Here is a 23,736-nt window from a genome sequence, read left to right on the forward strand (position 1 = left end):
AACTTTTTGGCGGATGTTTGAGTTTTAATATATTTACGGTGATCTATAAGTGTTAAATTTGATAACTAAGAATTTTGAAAATGGAAATATGAAAATCGTCACACGTTAGGCACTCAAAATTTATTAAACAACAAAATTATCGCTATTCAATAATATAAATTCTAAGAATACCTTTAACGAATATGCAAAATACAATAATACCATGAAAAGAAATTCATTTGAAATCTGAGGTACGCTATTGGACGATGGACGTTCTGTTCCCATCATCGAAGCTAAAATATCGTAAACATTTGAGCTGGAAATCGAAATATTAGGAAACCAACGAGAACTAACGGAGAAATAAATATATTCTTTCCAATTTCATTTGTGTAGTCTTAGGAGCCATTCCTTGTTACATGTGTATTATTTTATTTTAACATTCGGTCGAACGTTAAAAATGTAAGTGTTGGAATACTTTCGTGTACGAGTGTAAATATTTCGTGAGAATTGCATTTGCAATTCTAGGTGTGTTAGAATTTCGGGAAACTTAATGTCATTAGAAACTCTGATAAAGATTTCTCGTTGATTTTCGTAACGTTCGTTTAGCGACGATTAAATTATAGAAATGAAACACTAAAATTAAAACGATATTTACGCTTCGTTCATGGAATACTTCTAGGCGAAACGCAGTTTTAAGTGATTCACGTACGCGTAAACGTTAACCGCGCTCAGGCTTAATGAATCGAAGCTGTTGATTTTGGTTGTCGTTCGATCGTTCGACTCACATAAAAATAATTACTTGCTTGTATTTTGTCTATAGTTAATTACATGATTATACTTCTTTCTAAACACTCAGATCTTTACTGCTTCGAATGCAAATACAACTACATTTACGTACGAGGTGTCTCAAGAGATCGGATGACAATAGATCAAACATTTCATAGAGTTTGCTACAGGGCTAAATTTTATTTCCTCAAATTGCTATTATTCTAAGTACGAAAGAACTGAGACCGAAGTGTCGATACTTTCATGATCCTCCAAATCAAGCCGTAGAATCTGCGAACGCTTATGTCTATATGTAAAAAACGATATATTATACTATGTAAAGTTAACGCAAAATAATCGTCATTAGTCCATTGGTAATTAATCATAAGAAATAAATTATAAACTTATTTACAGTAATGGAATAGAACGACTTGCCGCTAATTACGCTTTCACGCGGGCGAAGTGATATTTGTTTCAATGAGACACCTAGTATAATCACAATGATACAACAACTATATAATTATCATTAGTTTTTAGTAAATACTCCCTTTCTTCTCAGTGAGAACGGCGTTCGCGTCGCTTGAAGTAGTAAATAGTCGTTATTACAAAAACTGAAGTTCAGGTGAAAGTTAAACACCGTGAAGATTTGCATTTTTATTGGCCCGAGGAGATTTTCCATTTTCGGAAAAAAGTTGTCCACAACAGTGACGACACTCGCTACTTTGTTTCAATATAAACGTTATCGTGATAATTGAAACGAAATAAAAAGTTAAAATCGAATCGAATAATATAAATTTCTGTTACTTTTTCTTCGTTAAGCAAATTACTTTTTTGTTTTAGGTTTTTAATACGTTGTTGCAGTGCTGTCACTATAATAGACGTGGAAACTGTGGCATCGTCAATTCGAGTTATTAAAAAGAACGCAATATCGACAGCGTTCCGAAAGAAGTAATAGTACAGCTTATCGTAAAAACAGATATTTATTGGTTATTCTTGATACGAGCCATACGAGTCGCTATTTAAATTTGCCACTGGAACAAGGTAGTATGATCAATTTTAGAAAAAGAATAGCCATACAATTAGTTGTCAGATTTCTAGCAATTTTTTCAACAAACGGGAAATTTAAAGATGATTCGTCGTCGTTCGTTATTACACCAATTAATTGTAATTAGTATGGAATCGGTATTTGTTAACCGCTGCTAACAGAATTGTTTTTAGATAATTAAATAGTACTTCGATTTTACACTGACGTGATACAGGGTTGTCAATATTAAAACAAAAGATTTCTGTTCGCAATGTCTGTTCGTCGATCCGAACGTTTTATTCTTTTTAGAAACGCAGCATTATTTAATGTTACAACTGAATTAAGAAACTGGAACAGGAATGTTTCATGATTTCTTCGTCTAAGCGATCAATTCTAATCCCTGTTATAATTCTATGAAAATGAAAGTTAATTAAAATATTGGCTCTAGTTTCTCTAAAATGCAAACTAAAAGTGAACATTTTTAAATCCTACAAAAGGATCATTTTTGACGACTTTTACATTCTATATATCCGACCTAGAATTTTAGCAGATTGCTACTAAAAATTAAACGTAAACGACATTAAGCGTTATTTTCAGTAAATTTATGATTTTATTGATCGAAACATTGTTCTCCCAATTTCTCAATCGTGTCCACTGTACATACTACATACAGTTGAATAATCGTATTTCGCAGCGTTTCGAATCAATAGTACCAACATCAACGAAACTTAACGGAACAACTCCAATTTTTATTTCTTTTAAATTACTTAAATCATCGGAAATTAATTGTTACATCGGCCAAAATACACAAAGCGTCGCACAGTATTTTAAGACGCATATCTGCCCCTCGAAAAAAGTTATAATTTTGATCACGTTGCAAAATAAAAATATACAAGTGGAACAAACAACAAATGAATTTCCAATGGAATCCTAATTCCTGGATAGATCCTGCGATTGTAATGTTACGGTCATATTCGCGATTCTCTATGAACACGTTATAACACGGTAAAATATATGTGCATGTAACTACTTAAGAATTATTACAGAGCCACTATCCTTTATCCGTTTACATTACATATATGTGTATATGTAGTATGTATTCATATATACGTGTACATATACACAGTGTTTTGAAAATGGCAATACAAACGAGATACATCAGAGACGATTTCTCGCTAGATCGAAAGAAGAAAACATAAAAGGGTAAAACTTGTCTTTAATCCCTCGCCGTGCAACAAAATCAGGGAAATTTTATTCACGAATAACGAGTACAAATTTTGCATTTATTCGTGAACTAACTTTCACTTACGTTTCATTCCTAAATTCATTTATAAATTAGAAATATTTAAATTAACATTCGGATGAGCAAAGCCGTGGGCAAAGGCTGGCTTACGAATGAATCTAACACTTTTATTCGTTATTCGTGAATAAAATTTGCCCAACTCTATCGCACAGTGACGAATTTGACTTATTAATTCTTTAAGAAGTTTTTAAGACTTTAAGAAATCGTTTTTTCCAATAACAATTAGAACGTTATTTCGGTTCTTTATATCTGTTTCAGTAAGAACCGATGCATAACAATTTGAAACAGTTATTTTCAGAACCATGGAATAGTAAATTTTTTCTTTGAACGTAGCTTATTCGAAAAAAAAATTTGGGACTTGGAAAAACAAATTACTCCTCTACGTTTCCTTGTTTTTTAGCTACGGAGAATCCTTACATTTCTCGCTTGTACTGCTCTATTTTCGGCACACCTTATATATTATGTTAATATATATGCATTTATATTTATATTTATATATACAGGGAATCTCATTTATTACGAGCATCTCAAATATCTTCACTGCTATTGAAAATATAATAAAAAAAAATGATCGAGAGAAAATTACACGGTTCGAGAGTACAAACGACCAGTATTAAATCGTTTTTCAATTCTTGGCTAAAGTTAGTCGAGCACCTCTAACTAATATACCCTTTTTTGGTAAAAAAAAAAAGTGGTCCATATTTCCACTCTCTCTCTTATTTAAGAGCTTAAGATTTAAGCATTCTGTGAGATCATTATAGAGATTCTGTGAAAGATTATTAATAAGTATAATTATTATGAAAAATACACGGTTAAAAAATAAAATGTAGACGGTAATATTTGTGTATTGCGAAGCTGGAAGAAATGCGATTTTAAAAAATATATATTCGCCGAGGAATTAACAGTTTCGTGCTACGTTTCAGCGGATTGTAAACTTATTTTACGAAATGGGCAGTATTCGTATACGATTAAAAAGAATATCATCGTCACTGACGAAGCACATAGCAGCCATAATCGTTCCATTACAGCAACAATTATCGATGTAGTATATTCTTCGATCATTGGATCGAGCGCAGACTCGTTCGTCTGATTTACGATTTACGTTTTGCGAAGACCATCAAGAAATAATATTCGATCGTTCACTTATCGTGTGGAAAAGTGTATTGTTAAGGGTAGTCGTCACACCGTGTCACCCTCGATAAATACGATAAAAAGATAAGTTTTCCCATTATCGTCGGATTTGATCTCTCAAATAGTGCGACTTTCTTTCAGTGACTTTTTCATATCTGCAATAGCAACAAGCTGTATGCAAGATGCTCGTGACAAACGGGACACCTTGTACATATAATTTTCTGGATGGTGAGTATCCATCTTTCTCTCTCGCGTTTTTTCCATTTCTCGTCATCTCGATCTCGAATGTGTACCCAAGGGCAGTAACTCAATTTTTTTTGTTCTTTTATTCTTTCTTCGTTTTCGCTTACGCCAATGATTTCAGGTGTAAGACTTATTAAGTGGTCAACAATAAGAAGCACAGTTTTAACAAGTAACGTTTGTTGTCTTTCGTACATATACCCAAACATTCATTATACTCTTTCATACGCATACATACGCATACACTCGCTCTCGCATTCGCTCTTTCTCTCCTTTTTCACTCCTACTAGCCCTGCTTCCTCTATCTCCTCCCTCGCCCGTCTCCTTTGCCCATTTCCGTTTCCCTTTCATTCACTATAGTTGTCTTACTATGAAAACTTACTCTATCGACATTGCTCAATGACCTATCGAATGATCGTAGAGTATCACGCGGAGCCTCTGTCTTCTTTTTTCTATTGTTTCTTGCGTTGTGTCTGAAACAGGGAATTACATTTGCTACGAAAATCACAAAAACCGTAACAAAGAAATAAATGGACGAAATTAAAATTACAAGCATTTATTAATTGTTTTTTTCGTGGTAAGCAAGACCAAACTTGCAATTTTCAGATATAGCAACACAAAGATTGTCAGATTCGTACAAATTGAAACCGTTAAACCCGCAGTGACGTTGTTAAATTTAATGTCGTTTCTCAAATTAATTGTAATGTTTGTTTATTTTACCGATAGTGTTAGATTATGTCTGAAGGGGTTAGTAAGCCGGAGCTTGGAAATCAGGCATCCGTTGCTGTTGCTGCTGTTGCTGCTGCTGCTGCTGCTGTTGGCCAAAAGGTGGATCTTGGTAGCCGGTATCATTCGCGTCGGGGTAGCTTGTATATCCTGTTCCACCGACAGGATCTGCCTCATAGCTGGGCGCGAAAGCGGCGTCGGTTCCTTGTTTGAATCTTTGGAAGGCGAACCAAGCACAGGCGGCCTAGCAAACGTATAAAAAAGAGAAGATTTAAAGTATGTATTTGAAACAAAATTAATACACCCGTAAAAATACTTTGCTTTTTATAAAAATAACGTGAAATATTGTTTGTTCCGTTATATTTTTATTGAGAAGAGATTTATAATTTAGTGCTCATGTACCCAGGTAAAAATGGAGAAGAAGGAAAAGGCGATAGCGCTTTGAGCATTGTTCACTCCATAGTGATTAGGCGGTGTGTTTGAATTGTTCCAAGCGTTGGTTAAGTAACAGAATCCGACGAAGTAAAGGAATGCCCAGAAACCTGAAAATCTAAACACCAGAACAGAACATTTTTAATTGCGTTATGAGGAAACGAAATCATTCGTCTTTGACTGTACAAGGGACGAGTTATTCTCGCTAAAATAGTAACAATACCCCAAGTCAAAAAGGACGAAGTGCTTCCTGGTCTTAACAGAGGACATCTGCTCAAAGAGGTATTCCCCGACGAGAAACCCAATGCTGGCAAGGAAGGCAAGTACTCCAATTCCTATTCCATAATTACAGGCGTTGTGGTCTTCGTTGTAGATGCATACCTCTTTTCCGTCTTTACTATGGTACCCCTTGTTGCTTATACATCCAAACACAATTATTGCAAAGAGCTGAAAAATCAGACGGTAATTCTGTGTGTGATTTCAAAATACTCTACAGCTTGTTTTTACAAAACAATTGTAGTCTCTTTTAAGCGTGACACAACATGAAATTCGTTGAACACTGTCGTTTTGTTTATAGTATTCGACGCAAAAAGAGATAAAAATGTTCAAAGAAAAACATTGGTATCGTGTTGAAAGTAAATACTGCAAAGTCGTCGAATTCGTCGTGAAATGCGTAAAAGTGAAAAAAATAAAATTGTAAATGCGATAAATACGCAAGTACGTTGTGTAAAATTAATTGATTCGATGCAACGAAGGTGTGCTGTGGTTATTGAAAATAAGTTACTCCAGAAAATATGAACTTTTTCAGACAGTTTTGTTACTCGTGTATCATATTTGATATTTCTGTATTCAAATGCGGCTTTAAAACGATTCTCCTTGAAATATTTACCTTCTCCACGATTCTCTTTGTACGAAGACAAACTTAATTCCGACTTGATATAGAATTAGCCGAAGATCACAGTTCAAAGAAGTAAGAAAGACATTGAAAGTAAAGAGGAAATTCAATTACAAAATAGAATACCTAAATTAAAGGTAATTTATTTATTTGTTTACATTATTTGGATAATAAAAATGTTACTTATAGACTAAATCAGACGCTGTTGTTAACATAAAAAGAAAAGAAAACGTCTTAAATTATAAATAAATAATAATAATAATATATATCGAACATTGTTAAAAATTATTAAATTATTATTAAAGGTTTAATTAAATTCAACAAAGATGACGTCATAAGTAATTATAACTAATAAAAAGAGGATGTTCGTCGCTAAATACTTTTGGACAAAAATAAAAATTGTAAATTTTACCAATTTTTATTAGAAACCGTATTCGATTTTCGTGGAATTTCGGGCTTTTAAAATAAAATCAATACTCTCGGGTACTCTGTAATTTGGTACTTGTTAATTCTAAATCTAAATCGTCGAAAAGCGCGTAGGAATTTTTGATATTCCTAGTACTCGAGAATGTTTAATATGTGAATTCTTTTAAGTATACCAGAACACTAATATCTCCATGATCATCGTGAATTCGACTATAATCAAAATTTTCGGAACTTCCGTGACTTCGTAATGTTTCAGAGCTGGATACTTTCCGATATATTAAAACAATAAAATTACACAAAACTCTTGCTTAGAGAGCGTATAGGTTTCCTCCTATCGTCGAAGGGTTTAAAAAATTTAGACTCGATTAAAGTACTAAAAAATTCTCGCTATCGTAAATTACTCGAGGCATAAAACATTAATTAATAGATGTTACCGCTCTTGATACAATTTCCTATACTTGAAGCTGCAATTACGTTCTCGTTAAAACTGAAATATAGTCCCCACTTTAAATTACAACCCAAAATCGATCTCGACATTCCCTTCGTAGCCCATTTCCCTTCTTTGAAACGTAAAACGATCTCTAATCGTCTAAAAAAACCGCGAATCGTCTCTGCGATCCGATACTCGTGAAAATTAACTCACGGGAGCCACACTGCCCGAACAAACATTCGGAATATATACTTTCGACGTTTCGATTCGTTCTACCTATTCGAACGTCGACAAACATGATTTATTTAAAAATGGAATAGAAAATTGTACGGGATCCTGTACTATGGGATGTAACGTAGGAATTGGCGAAAAATCAATAGAACCCCATCGTGTTGGGTTGGTGGAGAGGGGGGAGTGGTGGTTCACCCTTTAAAATCAATGTTCGTCGCATAAAATCGACATTTACTTCGGTTCGCGAAGACGTTGTCGAAGCAAACGATTAGGTATCAGATTTGTTGGTGAGAGAACTTACCAGGCTTACTGCTCTTAAGATGACTTGAGGCCTTTGAACGAAGGCAATAGGGTCGAAAGGGGCTCCTGCCTTTCCTCCGCCGTACGCTCCACCGTCCATCTTAGTGCGACTGAGCTAAAATTTGAAAGCTCGAGGCTGATAGAAGCGCGCATGCGCCAAGAGAGGTTACCCTTCTTCTCCCTCCCAGCGCCCATGTTCTTTTGGGGTGGATCCTCTAACAAGCGCGCTTCGGGTGGTTGGAACGCTAAGTTAATCGAGAACTCGATCGCTTTCGATCGATTTATTGAGTTTAATTATCGTATTACCAGTTATCCATTTGTTTGTTTTAACCAACACGTATTTTCATATTGGCACTTTGTTTGTTTCACTATTTCTCGATCGATGCAAAATTAAAAATTTTAATATTACAATATCATTTATAGAATATTAAAAATTAAATTTGTAAAAACAATACGATAAATGATACGTTCAATTTGCATTACTATCATACTATCATTAATGTCATTGTTCGATTTCACGATAAAAACAATATCGAGAAACCTCGATAGAAATTCGATAGAATCGAATTTTGTATGTTTAACTTCATTTTTGTCACATATAATTGTAGTACATAATTTTCATTACTAATCTATAATGAATGTACATACATCGTGTAAATAGAAATGCTTATTTATTATTTATACATCGTTCACATCGAAATAATTAGGGCATACAAATCTTTAATAATACAATTGTCACTAATCCTATTCCACTAATCAAGAAATAGAGTCGACGAGTATTACTTCGTTTTGGTTTGGCTTGTAACTGTAAAAGGAAACAATAGAAATATAGGTTCAGGTTCTTGAAATAGCTATGAAGAACTTTTATTCTGATTAACTTTAAATACCTTTAGGATGAATTTTTCCAGTTCAGAAAGATTTTGTTCTGCTTCTTCCAGTTCTATCAATGTTGCATTAACAGAAATTGGTAATATCTCAGAAGCACTTAAACATTTGTTGGGATTAACAAATATATTAATTCTCTCTTTTACAAGCCTTAATCTACAGTATGCTACAAATGCTTGTATCAGAGATAAATGTTGCTCTTCATGCTTAATTATCTCAAGACAATGTTGAAGCCTAAAAAGTTCACATGTTTGTCTGTTCATTAGTTAATTATCTAACTGATAATTGAACAAAAAATATGTATCTATGAATAAAAGCCTATAGAATAACTTTTTATATTACTTTAAATTATTTTTTACGAAGTAACGTTATTATTTAAAAATACTTGAAAGGAAAAACTTATATTAAGTTCCTACCTGTCCGAAACATTTGCTATAGGGATGCCAAATCCTTTCTTTACGTTTAAAGCATTCTTTATTTTTTCGCCCTTTTCAGGACTGATGCCTGTAATAAAGTCATTTAAACTAGATATAATCTATAATTTATGGGAAATAATTTTTGTTCCTTCAAAGAAGATAAACAAAGACATCTTTTATCTTCGCAGGAATTTTCTTTTAATTTTGAATACTGTATTTTCAAATTTGTTTAATTTACCTAATATTGTAAATTCCTTTGTACTGAGCTTATGCAGTACGTCAGTTGATATATTTCTTTTTTTGCATTCTGGTATTAATTCAGGTGCACCCAAACCATGCAGTAGGGTAGCTGTTCGTTTAGTAAAACTAAGAGGATCATTGTAATTATCCATGATTTCAAGTAATACTAAAAGTCGGAGGTCTCTGACTTAATAATTGTATAAATATTCCTGGAGATACTGAATAATTTATTTTATTATATGGTATAGATATACAATTAATACTGTAAATATTCATACTATGGTTAGATTAGGTTATGTTATTGATATAGATACACATATTACATGTATACTAAATAAAATATACCGAAGATGTAAACAAATGTTACTATTTAATTAATTCATCATTTAATACGTAATACGAAACACAAAACTCTGTGACAAGTCAGGGTAAACAATACAATGATTAGCTCTTTAAGGCAGTGATGCCAGTGATTCTTTAAGGCATGTGCACACAAATAATGAATTATTATTTTCGATTTAACAAATTTGAGAATCAATATAAATAGTTTGGGGAAGGTATAATAATCGAAAAATAAATAAAATTTATATTAACAAGTCAACAATTCACATTAAAAAAATGTAATTGTCCATTTGTTCGACAGTGATTGGCCGTTTACACTTTTCTGTGTATACACAATTTGAAGGGAAAAGTAAATAGATTTGGTCTATAATTATGAAATGATTACAAATATTTCATGAAAATAAGTATGTCTTTATTACGTAACTACAAGTATTTCTTATTGGTTCTTCATTCTTTGTCATTAGGTGTCGTGATGAATGATTTTAACTATTTGTAATCTTAGTCATGATTGATCTAAAGCAATAAACTATAAATAACAGTTAATAATAAAACTTTAATAATCACAGGGCGGACTGCACCAATCGAAGAATATCGATAACCAGATAAATGCGAGCCAATCAGAGTAGTTCTCGAACGAACGTCACGTTTATTGAAAATGCTCAATGATGCTGCAAAAATGAATTCAATATGAACGGGCCTTGTACAAGGCCAAAATACAATTCGTGGTTTCTAAAGTATCGAAAAATCACTGGATATCTCTGTCTTAGCATAAGATACCTAGCGACATGGAGGAGGTCGTACTCGACAGGACCGACGAAACAAGTGTCTGTGTACAAGATGGCGGCGCCCGGGGCCTTAACTGTCGTGAAAATCGCCAGGAAGTAACCCGTAAACGGAAGCCGCGCGGTGTCGCAGCGAGCCGCGGATCCCCGCTCCGAAGGATGTGATCCGAGGAAGAAGAAGAAGAAGGCCGAGTCCGGGCCAGAGGAGCCTTTTTCTACACTGCCACGAGGAAATTCGGATTATCCAAATTCCTCGGGCCAGTATCCTAATCCTCTTCGTGGCCACGCCGACGATGGAGCCCAGGGAACGCTATCAGGAGCTCTGCAGACTTTGCGCATCCTACGACGCCGTCAAGATGGACATCTTCGGTCAAGAAGGCAAGAATAGACAGCTCGTTGACAAAATTCAAGCCTGTCTGCCGTTTCAGGTACGTTTTCATCTTGTACGAGATTACACGTTACTTCTTTATCGAACTTTCGTGCGCCCCGTGTCAAGTTGTTGTTTAGAAAATAATGTCCCTCTTTTCGACGTGCAACGTTCCCGTTTGTTGGCATTTAGTTTATACGTCCAACGAAAACGTTTTTCTACTAATAATGATTTTTCGTCGTGTTTTTAACGCGTATCCCATGGTTGTTTCAAGCTTGCACATTTTTGTTTCTATCCTTTTCCGCGTTAAAGTCAATTAGAAAAGTTTGATTCCGTCGGATTTTCTGTATATTTTCCGCACGTATATAGTCGCCTTTTCTTGGCGATTATTATCAAATACACTGTTTAATGTTCACGTTAATCTTTTTTTTTTATTTTTTTGAAAGACTAATTTTTTAAAAGTTGCACAACAATTTTGTTTTTGTTTTATTTTTTAACATATACTTTGTTATAATATTATTGTACATATTATGTTATTGTTATTATATAATTGTAATATAACTGTTCTTTTTAATTGTACATGTTTGGAATTTATCATGTCATAACAATTTGCACTTTTAAGCAATTAAAATCATCAAAACCAATATCTTATTACAAAAATAAAGTAATTTCTATTTTGTTTGCACCATTTTTTCTATTAAATTAAGCTATGCTTGTTTGTATCATAATTTCACTAAATTATATCTTAGAACCTATTGTATGATATATATTTGTTATTAATACACATAATCATTTTCTGTTATTTTGCATAAATTTTCAATGTACTTTCACATTATATCCTTCTGTGTCAATTCATTTATTTTTTCATATATTTTCCTTTAATATGTTATTCCCTTATTAATTTTGAGCAAGTGTGTTGTATGTGTTTTCCCACACAATGGTTTATGTAAAGATTAATGTAAAAGTTTTATTGTATAAAAATTAACCTATTATGTAACAAATGATTTTGAGTTAACTAATGTATAATAATATTTTTAAAAATAAATCAATACCTTTAAAATATAATATTTCTTTTTCAAATATATAAGAATTCTGTTTTTGTGTATAGTTATGTAATTGTTACTTGAATCAAATACATAATAAGTATTTAAACAGTTTTTATGACAAAACTTTTATTATTAATGTCAATTGTATAAAATAATATTGTCATGTGTTTTTATGTATATTTAGGTTTCTCCTATGTAATCTACCAAACTTACATATTAATTTTACCTTTAAATAACTTTCCAAAAAGATACAACATTAATATCCAAATATTTAATTACAGATTGCAGAAGATGATCGTCTACCAAAATGCCTCTGTTACCGGTGCATGTACAATTTGGAAAATTTCTATGATTTTAGAACAGCATGTGTCAATGCAGTGGCCCTCTTGGAAAGATGTTTACCACCCTCAGAATTGGTAAAATTACATCCAAATAATTTTTAGAGAGTTCTATTTTTTGTTTTCCTCAAAAATGTAATATCATTAAAAATTAGTAATTACTTAATTTTTACTTAAATTTTATATAAGAAAATAATTGTTTCTTTTTTACATATATGAAAAATATAATAATGGAGCACTGATAATTCCACATTTTGTTTTAGGTTGGAGGTGTTGCGACCACCCTAACATGTGGCAATGATTTACAGCTGTCAAAGAGAAAGGAAAGTATACCAATGTTGATTCCAGAGGCTCCTATTGTCAATCCAAATGCTGCCTTAGGCACACCGCCTAGATTAAATTTCGACGAGGAGGCTGACCATGAGGCAGAAGACATTGTTGACAACAGTGGCACGGATGAAGGTACTTTCATATTTTAATCCCTGGGAACATTTTTGAACATACATGAAAAAATAAAGAAAAAATTATTTAATCGTATTTCTTCCGTTTCTCTTTTAAGCAACGCTGGTAGATGATTCTGAGGATCGCCGTTCAGAGGAGTATGAAATGGATATGGAAACAAATCCGAGTGATTTTTTGGAAATGACTTCGATAGTTACGGAAGAACCCGCAGAATCAGAGTCGCGACATCAAGAACTTTCTAACAGCTTGCCGGAGGTATGTTATTTAAATATAAATAGAAAGAAACATTGTCCTTGAATTGCAATATTGAAGTGTTTTAAATGATTTGTAGAAACATAATTTACGATCCATTATTACAGCATGCATCTCAACAACATGAAGTTTACGTTTGTTCTTTGTGTAACAAAGCATTCAGTTCAAAGGGTCATTTATCTCTGCATGCGCGCATTCACGTTGGGGCTGGCGATGTGATCGGTGAAAAAGTTCTTACAGACGATCATACTTCCTACAAGAGACCCTATCAGTGTGATCTTTGTCACAAATCTTATTCAACTGCAAAGCATCGTTGGGGCCATGTTTCAACGACTCATAGGTTTGTTTCTTAGCTACAAAGTACCAATTATGAGTGTATTTCGTATTTTTTCATTTACGCATGATATAATAATCTTTGTATTAGAGGCCACCCGGCAGTGACATGCGGTTATTGTTCCCGGATCTACTCGACCCGTACAAATTTGGAAGAACATATAAAATCACGTCATGCTGGTCTTCCAGCGCCCACGGAGGTTCCAGTGAACAATTCCTATCGTCCGGAAAATAGATGTCAGTGCAATGCTTGCGGAAAGATTTGCACGGATCCTATGGAATTGAATCTTCATGGCAGGATCTGCGTTGAAGAACGGAGATTAGATCATTTGGGGAAAAATGAGAGTAGAGATAATAAAATCGTGGATAGTTCCGAAGCGTCGAGTATTGGTAGCGATGACGACAGCAAAGATTATAGGTACGGTTATTAACGCTTGCCAGATGGAGCAGGTCAAATGTTGATAATAGACTTATAGGTAAATTGTATATTTTCATTTCTTTCAGGAGCGTAGAAGCAAAGCTAGCTAAAAATCCTCAATTGACGATCTTAAAACAAGCATTAACGAAAGGAGACAGCCTTAAACGTGATTTTGAAGACAAGTTCACAACGAATTGCAAACCAAAAAAGCTACCAAAAACAGGTAAGTTGAACATTGAATCATATCATTTGGATATCTGGGAGGAAATAGAATTATTTTCCATTTCGTTCAACAGAAAATACAGACATGAGAAACGACAAAAAATGGTACTGTGAAACCTGTCCTCAACTTTTCACGTCAGTTGATGATCTGAAAGAGCACGAAGCGATACACAACACAGATAAGCCATTTGTCTGTATTCTCTGTAAAAAAGATTTTGCTCTCAAGTCTTCCTTAAGCAGACACATTCAAACTTTGCACGGCGTTGACCCGTGCCCTATCATAGAAAGCGACAAGTGTTTGAAAAAGATCGTTTCACGGAATTGGAACGAATCTATGGATCTCGATTTCGAGGGCAAAGCTTCTTCCGAGTTTCCATTATCCCCGGAGATAAACGCTGAAAATGAGGAAGAGGATCGCGAGAGCGGGCAAGAGAACCTCATTGAAATTGAAACGGTATTCGTTTGCGAGATCTGTACCCGTGATTTCAATGACCGCGCGTCTCTTTGGCTTCACATTCGAGCCACTCACAAAGAATTTGCAGCGTTCGCGTGCGGTGTTTGTTTGAAGATCTGTGCGGACAATACGCAACTTCTGAATCACGTGAACATGTATCACGGTGGTTCAAAATTGTTACTTTCCGAGCAGAGAAGGTACAGCTGTACGATTTGCGGTAGACAGCACGACTCTAGAAAGAAGTTAATCGCACACGTATCTATACATAACGTAGATCCAAATTACGACCCTGCAACCTTCGTCCAGTTGAATAGCAATTACTACGGGGAAAATATAAACGGTAATGAGCATATACTTGATTACGAAGAAGACGGAGATAAAGTAGATTGTTACATTTGTTATAAATCATTTCCCAACGAGGATCATTTGATACGGCATCAAAGAAATGCACACAGGTCTGAACAGCTAATGTCGACAGGTGACTCTTTAAATCCATCCAATTTAAATGGCGGTGGAAACAGAGCTCAGTATCATCTTTTCTTTGTCTGTGAACTTTGTGGTAGCTCGCATCCCAGTAAATGGGAACGTTGGTTACACGTCAGCTCTTCCCACTGCAACGAGCCAGCTATAAAATGCGACCGTGAAGATTGTGGTAAAATCTTTGCTACGAAGTCGCTTAGAAACGATCACATTCAGCATCATGCGATCCAGGGCTCGTCTCCGAATACTTGCGAGATTTGTGGTAAACTTTGGGGCAGCAGAGTCGATTACTGGAAACACGTTATGGGTGTTCATTCGGACACGGTTCCGTTGATATGTGGCGTGTGCCTGAAAGTGTTCCCGAACGTGTTACAATTAAGTACTCACGTGAAATCGAAACATTGGCCGTTGACGAACGGCGATTTTAGTTGCGATATATGCGGAAGGCCGTACTCGAACAAATCGAAAATGTCCAGACATAGAAAAATTCACGGTTTCGAGGAAGCTTGCAACAACGGAATGGAAAATAACGACCATAAAGCAGATGGACGGATCAGGGAGACAGAATTAAATTGCGAGCTCTGTGCGGATTTGAAATTCACTAGTTTAGAGAAATTATGTAATCATAGACGAATCGTTCATGGACTTTTCCCTTGCGATCTTTGTAATAAATGCTACGGGAGAACATCACACTTATGGAAACACGTGAATAGGGTTCATAAAGGTCACGAGGATGTGACGTGTCCTTACTGCTTGAAAACTAGCGCTTCGAAGGATCACTTGGCAGCCCATATTTCAAAAATTCATAGATACGAACCTGACTCTAGAAAAGATGGGAAAAATAATAGGCAATTTAAAACCGAGGAAGTCAGTTTACATTATTGCGAAAAATGTAATAAGGGATTTCATAAACGGTACCTTTTGCGTAGACATATGAAAGGATGTCAGAATTATAGAAAAGATCCTGGAGCATTACTGACAAGATGCAGAGCCTGCGAAAGAATATTTAAGGATCGTGCCAGTTTACAAAAGCATATTGAGAATCACCATAGTACATATACATGTCATCTTTGCAATGAAACCATCACCTCAAAATTGGGCATCATGACACACAATAGAGTGAAACATATGGATCATCCGGATTTAACTTGTAATTTTGGAGTTTGTAGAAAGTTGTTCAGAACAAAGGAAGATTTAGAAGCCCATAGGAAAGATCACAGGTATCATACGAACCCCAATGTCTGTGACTTTTGTGGCGACACGGTTGAGAATAAACTGAAATTAAAGATGCACGTGTTGTCGCTCCACCGTAATGAAATTGGCGTTTCTTGCGGAGTATGTTTGATCCCGATGAAGGATCCCAAAGAGCTTAAAAGTCATGTGGAGGAAGTTCATTCCAGTGTTCTTTCAAGACCAAACACCTGTCAGGTCTGTGGGAAACAATATGCTTCAAAATGGAAAGCTTTTGATCATACTAAAAAATGTCACGGGAAAGTATTCCGGACTTGTAAACAGTGTTTAGCTGTTTTTACGGAAGATTCCGCTATTAGAGATCATTATGAAATGGTACATAACGTTCCAAAAGATCAGCTTGCTGCATTTGAATATAGATTGGACATTGGATCGAAGAACGAAGATTTTGAAATGGAAGTAAGTTGATTTTAAAATAAATAATAAAAATAATTTCGGATTTCTTTACTTTAATATAAAGTTCATTCCATATTTAAATAAATAAGTTGATTATTATTTGTTTTGTAGTCTCCTGACATTATTGTCAAAGAGGAGCCAGATGATCTAGAGTACGATGTAGATCTTTGCGACGAGGATTCCAGTGATTCAAAACGGAGAAGATCTTTAACGGACACCTTTGATTGCGAAATGTGTCCGGAAATGTTTATAAACAGTGACGCCCTTTCGAAACACTATCGTAATATGCACAATACTGATCCAGAAAGAATGTTCAAGAGATTAAAGCAAGAGGAACAGAGAAGGATGCGAGGAAAAATGAGTTTTGTTTGCAAGAATTGTAAGAGACAATTCTGTACGAAAACACTGTACTGGAGCCATGTGGCGACCTGCAGAAGAAATATTTTGCGAAAAGAAGTAAACATTACTTTCTTGGATTAATTATTAAATAGGAATTAAATACAATACGTACTAATTCGAAAAAAATTTTATTCAGGTAGAACTTTTGCCTCTGCGAAATGATATTTTGGATAATCGGGAAGAAATTTTGAAAAATAATAATCAGATTAAAAAGGAAGAGCCTACGTCGAATTTGAATATTCCTGACTTCAATCTTTTCGAAGATATAAATCTTCAGTTGTCAGGTCAGAGACCACTTCCAAATCTCATGCCGCTTTCTCAGAGGTAAATATTTTATAACGTGATAACAAATATCAACTTTTACAATTATTATTATTTACAATCGTTTACGTGTAATTTCAGGGTGAAACCCTCGATAAAGTGTTCGAGGAAGGACTCGAGAAAAGTTTACGATGAATCGACGAATACAGAATGTGCCTGCGAAGTGTGTGGAAAACAGTGGCCAGCGAAGAAACATTTATGGCAACATTTAATTCGCTTTCATCGAGCAGAGGCTGCGGTTACTTGCGGAGTGTGTCTGAAACTTTGCAAAGATTACGATGATTTAGCAGAGCATTTGAAAGCCACGCACGAAGCAATCCTATCATGCGAGGGGAACAATTTTACGTGTAAAACGTGTGGCAGGTACTACGATCTGTTTTCTTAATTCACTTCGTATTTTTCACGATTATTGAAATTGATAATTTGATTTGACTTGTACGACAGGTATCATAATGCACGCAGTAAGCTATTACTGCATACGAGTATCCACATTGGGCATTCGAGTAATGGAACTTCGTGTCCAAAATGCCACAAAAATATTACCGACGAAACTGATCATCCTAATACCTGTTCTGGCAAGACAGAAGAGGAAGAGGATGAGGAGGAAGAAGAGGAAGAGGAACATTTGAAGAACGAGCAAAAACCGGAAGTAAGTACAGTAGACTCTTGATTAGTAATTATGTTTTTATAAATGGTATGTTTTTCTTTATATGTAATCAATATTTAAAACTTAATTTTGATAAAAAGGGAAGCCTAATAGCGGACGATGCGATAATTGAGGAAGTAGAGGAAGGAGACTTTGAATCTGAAGCTGAAGAAGTAGACACGGAAGAATCGGACAGTGGCAGTAGTACCGAAGGCGAAGAGGAAAACGATTCCGAAGGTGAATCCAGAGCCACTGGGGAAATCACTTACAATTCAGAGAGCGAAGATTCTGAAGAATTAGATAATTTAGAAATGGAGGAAAAGGACATACAGTGTTTCGCTATAGAACATCTTCAAGAAACCAAAGACACAGGTAACGAAATGAAAAATAAAGAGATGCGATGAAAAATAAATATTTTCATTTTTAGGCCCTTTTTGTTATTTCTTTAAAAAAAAAAAAATTGTTTTATATTGAAATGTAGTATATATATTTATTGATATTTTGAGTATGTTTTTTTAAAGAAAAGGTGTCCCCGTGATTGGCATGATTCAAGCCGTTCTGCTAATCGAAAAAATTAGGGCGAAAGAAATATTCAACGTTTGTTTCAGAAACAGGGAAAAATGACGCGGATCTGTCGGATGACGACGGGCCTCCAATTCTCAGTCCCATAATGCCCATCCTTCAAGAAAACATATCCGAGGAACAGTCGGGAGGACACAAACTCGACACAATAGTAACTCCGGCTGAGAAAAGAATAGAATTATGTAATTCGTCGGAAATTCGAAATCAGTCTTCTCCAAAGTCAGTGAATTTCTATGGGAAAAGCATGTCTGCTGATGAACCTTTGACCTTTGAGTCCGAAACATTTATAAATCAAAGCGATGAAGACTTTGAAGACACAAAACACGAATATGACGAAAATTCTATTGAAGAAAATAAGGATCACGATGAAATTGAAGAGAATGAAGAGAATGAAGAGAATGAAGAGAATGAAGAAAATGAAGAGAACGAAGAAAATGAAGAGAATGAAGAAAATGAGGAAAACGAGGAAAACGAAGAAAATGAGGAGAATGAGAGCAACGAGGTAAACGAAGAAATCGAAGATAATGATGAGAGTAATGAGATGGAGGAAAATGCAGATAACGAGGAGAGCGAAGATAGTGAAAATGAAGAGATCGAGGAGAGCGGCGAAGATAGTGAAAATGAAGAGGAGGATAAAGAAGAAACAATGCAGTTGGATGATTTGGAAGGTGCGGTTTTGATGATGACCGAAGGAAATCAAATACTGATTCAACAGAATGTGTTAGATGACGATAACGAAAATACAAATCAGGAGTACGTTTATTCTGCGTTCGCGTACAGTTCGGAGGAGGACAGTGATGATGCAAGGAAGTGAGTGCCAAATTGTGATTAATTAACTTGAAACAAATACGAGGTGAGGAACGGTGTTAGATGTTTCAGTTATCAAGAATACGTGGAGATAGGAAAATCGAGAGAAACTTGTGCTGAAAATCAATTTTTAAACGTCGACTATTCAAATTTCAAATCGGCTGGGATGCGAAAAACTTTGAACTCTACGGAAACGTCCAAGTGTTGAACATGAATTGTAAAAATCTTAAGAACTATTTATGTATATATTTACAAAAATTACATATACTTTCGACGCAAGGATTAGTGTTGTACTTGATCCACAAGTAAGGTTACTCACAATATGTCCACGTATTCTTAAAACGTATCGAAGGTAATCGGGAATTTGTATTGCTTTATTCTGTATAAAAAAAACACACACACACACACACAGAGATCAACTATTACGTGATATGTACCTTGAAATTTACGAAAATTCATGCGAATGTTGCAAGAACTTGTAAATATGTTGAATTAAGTGGTAAAATTAGCTTTCGCAAATCTTCTGGTAGGGGATCGTTCTTCTTTCATTATTTCGAAATAGCTAGAAAGAGGGATTATCAGTGACACGTGTAATAGCGATATTGTAGAATTCTATAGAGATATCAATGAATTTAACGTAGGATGATATGGGAATGGACTAAACATTCATCCAATGGACACAAAGGGATTGGATGAGGGCTTGAAGTAGAGTAAAACCGACCAAAATCAGTGTGATGTAATAGAAGAACATCCTCTAAGCACCTGGGTCACAGGGATGGCAAACTCTTCCAATGTGTTTGGGTAGATTGCTTTCTGCGGATATAAGACCACTTTCCTTCAAGACGAAACTTTACAAATTGCAGAAGGATTAGCACCTTTTAACAAGATATCATTTCGATTGCAAATGACTTGTGCTAATTAAATGAATCAAGAAAATCATGCGTATCGATTTTTAAATAATTAATTACGAATAAAAAAAAGAAATGATTTACGCGCACCTTGTTAGTTAATCGTGCGAAGTTCGATCCGCCATCCCTTGCCTTAGGAAATTTATTTAAGTTTTTACAGATTTCGACTCTCGCAAGCGCAGATCCGATTCGACCTCAAATTATTTTTGAGGTAAATCGATCGGTATCGATATCTAATTTTCAAAATTTTTTCTATAAATGTTTCCAAGCGAAAATAGTACAAAGATAGCAATATTGCAGAATTATCGTAATGTTAGATAAATAATTAACGCTATAATATTACAAAATTTTTGAAATTCTACTAAATTATATAAGCAGATCCTTTTGTATCTAGTATTAAACGTTCGTTTCAAGTATATAATGTACTGTATTTGTTACACTGTTATACATATCTATGTTGATGCTCTATTACTACTACTATTATTATTATTATTAATAATATAATTATTATTTCGGTATTATATTAATATCGATTCGATTGAATTTACCGCTGGAAATTTCAAAATTGGAGGGTAAAGGAACAGAAACAAACTTAGTGTATATAGTAGTCATGTAAGTAATTTCGTGTACAGCTACGTTATACTATAATAAAGTAAGAACATGTTTGTATGCGTGTATGGTGAAAGCATGATTCATTTGTGTGACAGAAAGGAAAGGCCAGCTTCTATTACTTTTTTATCATCGGACGTTGAGAATGTTTAAGAAGAAACTGATTTATCGATTCTATTTTCCAATGAAGTGTCTCCAATAATTATATATACTAACAAAAATAAAATTTCGATAATAAATACATTCAAATTTTTTTTTTTATATATATTTATTGACGTGTTTCTTTATTGGTTGCATAGAATGTTTGCCTCTATTGTCTCGGTTTCTTTCTCAGACGTCGTTCCGTTGTACTTTATCAGCCTTAGAGTACGTGTATATCTTAGCTTAGTAAATGACTATTTTTTTTTTTTTTTTAACAGTACTAATTTCGTTCGAATTTTTCCATTATCCTAATACCGTCGATACTGTCTATTAAGAAGGAAACTGAAATTAGAATATTATTTCCTCTTTTCATTCGTCTGGTTATTTGCGGTCATTTCTTACGAGTTCTCGTTCAACTTCTTTCGTTTCGTTTATTATTTATTTGGGGCATTCGCTTCCTTTCCGGCGTATTAGTGCGTAAGAAATCGAAAACGGCAATTCGCATTTAACGTTTGTAACGATTACAATAAAAATTACTAAGTTGATTAACATCTTATTTTCATTTCGATCCTTGTAAGAATTATGCTGAACATTTATATTCAAGTATTTTTATAAGTGTAAAGTGTATATAAAATTGAAAATTCAATGATCCTGTAATCTGTACACGGTACTCGTACACCACGCGTTCGGTCTGTATCGTTTTATTGTATGAATGAGAGAAATATATAATTGGGGGAAAAAAATATCGAGAAACTATTCGAAGAACTGTATTGAAAATATGTTGCTCTAGAACTTTATTATAACAGCTTCTTTCTAATGTTAATACTTTCATTAATGGTTTTGTTTCCATTGAAGCAATGTGTAAATTTCTCGTAAGCTTACGATGAAATAACTATACGAATAGGTAAATGAAGGTCTAAATAAAATATTCTTTTACAAAAAGATAAACAAAATTATTGTAAATTATGTATAGAATAAAGAATCGCACATTCATTTCATTTGTGTTCGACAAATTTTCTTTCGCGTTCTTATAGCACGAGTTGTATAATTTTTTTTTTTTATCAATCTGTTAAAAGTGTACACGAATTCGTCTTTAATCGAACTATAATTGCCTGAAACTCCAAATTAATTATTTTTATATTGTATTTAATCATTATATTTATGTATTCAGTGCATCGACAATTTAATTTAGAATATAATCGTTAAAACATTGTTTCAGATCCAATAAAACAGTGGAAAAAAGTAATATAAAAAATTATTATTTTCTACTTCCAAATTACAATCTGATATCTTTCATATATTCAGAATCAATGCAATATAATTTTTTAATTGTATTTCTAAGTATTGCTTTGATATTATTAACAAAATTTTTGTAATTTTTATTCGGAATAGTTCTTATAGAAATTTAAGAATCTCGTGAAAGTCATAATGTTGAACGAAGATCAATAACGAGAAAAGGTATCTTTCGGAAAGCTATGGGAGCGTTGCTTGGAGCGAAAGGAGGAGGGTTTCAAGAAATCGGACGATTGCTTTATTAAGACGTCAGAAGGTACAGGATAGGTTGGGCCTGCGGTCGTTATTGCCTCAACCGGGTTCTCGCTTGGAACAATTGCTACGAAAAGATCAAAAAGACCATCGAGAGAAACTGACAGCGAAAGAGGAAGAGAAATAAAGAGTGAGGAGGAGCAAAAACAATCATGTTAACCGTTCGTGCACAGCTCACAAAGTTGAGGTATTGGTACCGAGTTAGGTGTTTGTAAAACTTTCGTAATATGTACAATTAACAATTGTGGATCTTTCAATTGAAACAGTGGTAAGGAAAATCAAGATTCTGTCAATTGTAAAAATGTAAAGAACAATTTTTCATATCCTTATACTTCATTAGTATTCGTATAAACGTGACTAATCGCTCGTATATCTCTGTTTCGTATCTAACAATCTATCCTTTATTCCGACTACATAGCACTTCGTGCTTCATCACAATTTTCAGATCTAAATCTCCCATCGCATTTCCTGTATGGCAGGAAATTAATTTTTATGTTTATCTTCGTACGATCTGAAATTTTGATCCTCATAAACCTTATAAACACGAAATATGATTTTACTGTATTTATAAAGTGTAAAAGAAACCAGCAAGTTAAATCAGTAAACAGATAATCGTTAAGGGCCATCTATCCTCTCTCAGCAAAACTTGTAGGGTCTTCAATAGGACATTAGTCCCGAGCAAACGAAGCCGAAAGCATTTATTTAGGTCCTAGATTCTACTAAACAGGATATCCTAAGCAAACCAAGGCACGCGCTCTCGTCGACTCGTTAATTCAAAAACAAATACCTCCTCCGAATCTTCCTTTCATATGTTTGACAGTAAAAATAGTATATACTTAAACATGCGCTAGACAGTGTTTCGAACCATTTTTTTCGGCGATAAAAATTGTAGGTGACAAAATTTTGTTTCTGAATTGTACCGAGTACTGTTTACGGAATTGTACAAATTCTTTAAAGGCAAAAGCTTTGTTTGTACGTATTTGAATTTTAATAGAAAAAAATTTCACGGTAATAGGTACATTCACCTTAGATAAAATGAAAACGCGTCTCGGCAATTATTTCATTTCCTTCGGTATTCTCGCTCACCCCGCAGAATCGATTAACTGGTTCAATTTGTACTCAAGCAGCTAATCTCTTGTGCGCTATCCGCCGCTTCGTGTTCGAAGGAGCGAAATTGAGTTGAGAGTCGCAGGAGCCAGCTGAATGCTCGTG

At 34.4% G+C, this 23,736-nt stretch overlaps 2 protein-coding genes across 2 annotated transcripts; one reads left to right on the forward strand and one right to left on the reverse strand.

Moving 5' to 3' along the window:
• Positions 1 to 4,626: 4,626 nt before the first annotated feature.
• Positions 4,627 to 9,858, reverse strand: LOC122398939 (synaptogyrin). Its single transcript, XM_043399209.1, has 9 exons — positions 9,747 to 9,858; positions 9,422 to 9,632; positions 9,184 to 9,271; positions 8,770 to 9,001; positions 7,884 to 7,997; positions 5,824 to 6,047; positions 5,571 to 5,718; positions 5,163 to 5,412; positions 4,627 to 4,915 (listed from the first exon to the last, which is right to left on the reverse strand). Exons 2-8 carry the CDS (start codon positions 9,573 to 9,575, stop codon positions 5,191 to 5,193), a joined length of 1,182 nt encoding a protein of 393 aa, XP_043255144.1. The 5' UTR covers positions 9,576 to 9,632; positions 9,747 to 9,858; the 3' UTR covers positions 4,627 to 4,915; positions 5,163 to 5,190.
• A 662-nt stretch (positions 9,859 to 10,520) lies between these two features.
• Positions 10,521 to 20,554, forward strand: LOC122398893 (zinc finger protein Xfin-like). The gene is made up of 14 exons (XM_043399159.1): positions 10,521 to 10,975; positions 12,242 to 12,376; positions 12,562 to 12,760; positions 12,858 to 13,015; positions 13,120 to 13,352; positions 13,437 to 13,763; positions 13,850 to 13,986; positions 14,060 to 16,569; positions 16,678 to 17,022; positions 17,102 to 17,289; positions 17,368 to 17,649; positions 17,731 to 17,935; positions 18,034 to 18,304; positions 18,541 to 20,554. Exons 1-14 carry the CDS (start codon positions 10,841 to 10,843, stop codon positions 19,326 to 19,328), a joined length of 5,913 nt encoding a protein of 1,970 aa, XP_043255094.1. The 5' UTR covers positions 10,521 to 10,840; the 3' UTR covers positions 19,329 to 20,554.
• Positions 20,555 to 23,736: the final 3,182 nt, after the last annotated feature.

This window comes from Colletes gigas, unplaced genomic scaffold, assembly GCF_013123115.1.
Source record: "Colletes gigas isolate AHSC1104 unplaced genomic scaffold, ASM1312311v1 Colletes_gigas_Sc00012, whole genome shotgun sequence".
NCBI lineage: Eukaryota > Metazoa > Arthropoda > Insecta > Hymenoptera > Colletidae > Colletes > Colletes gigas.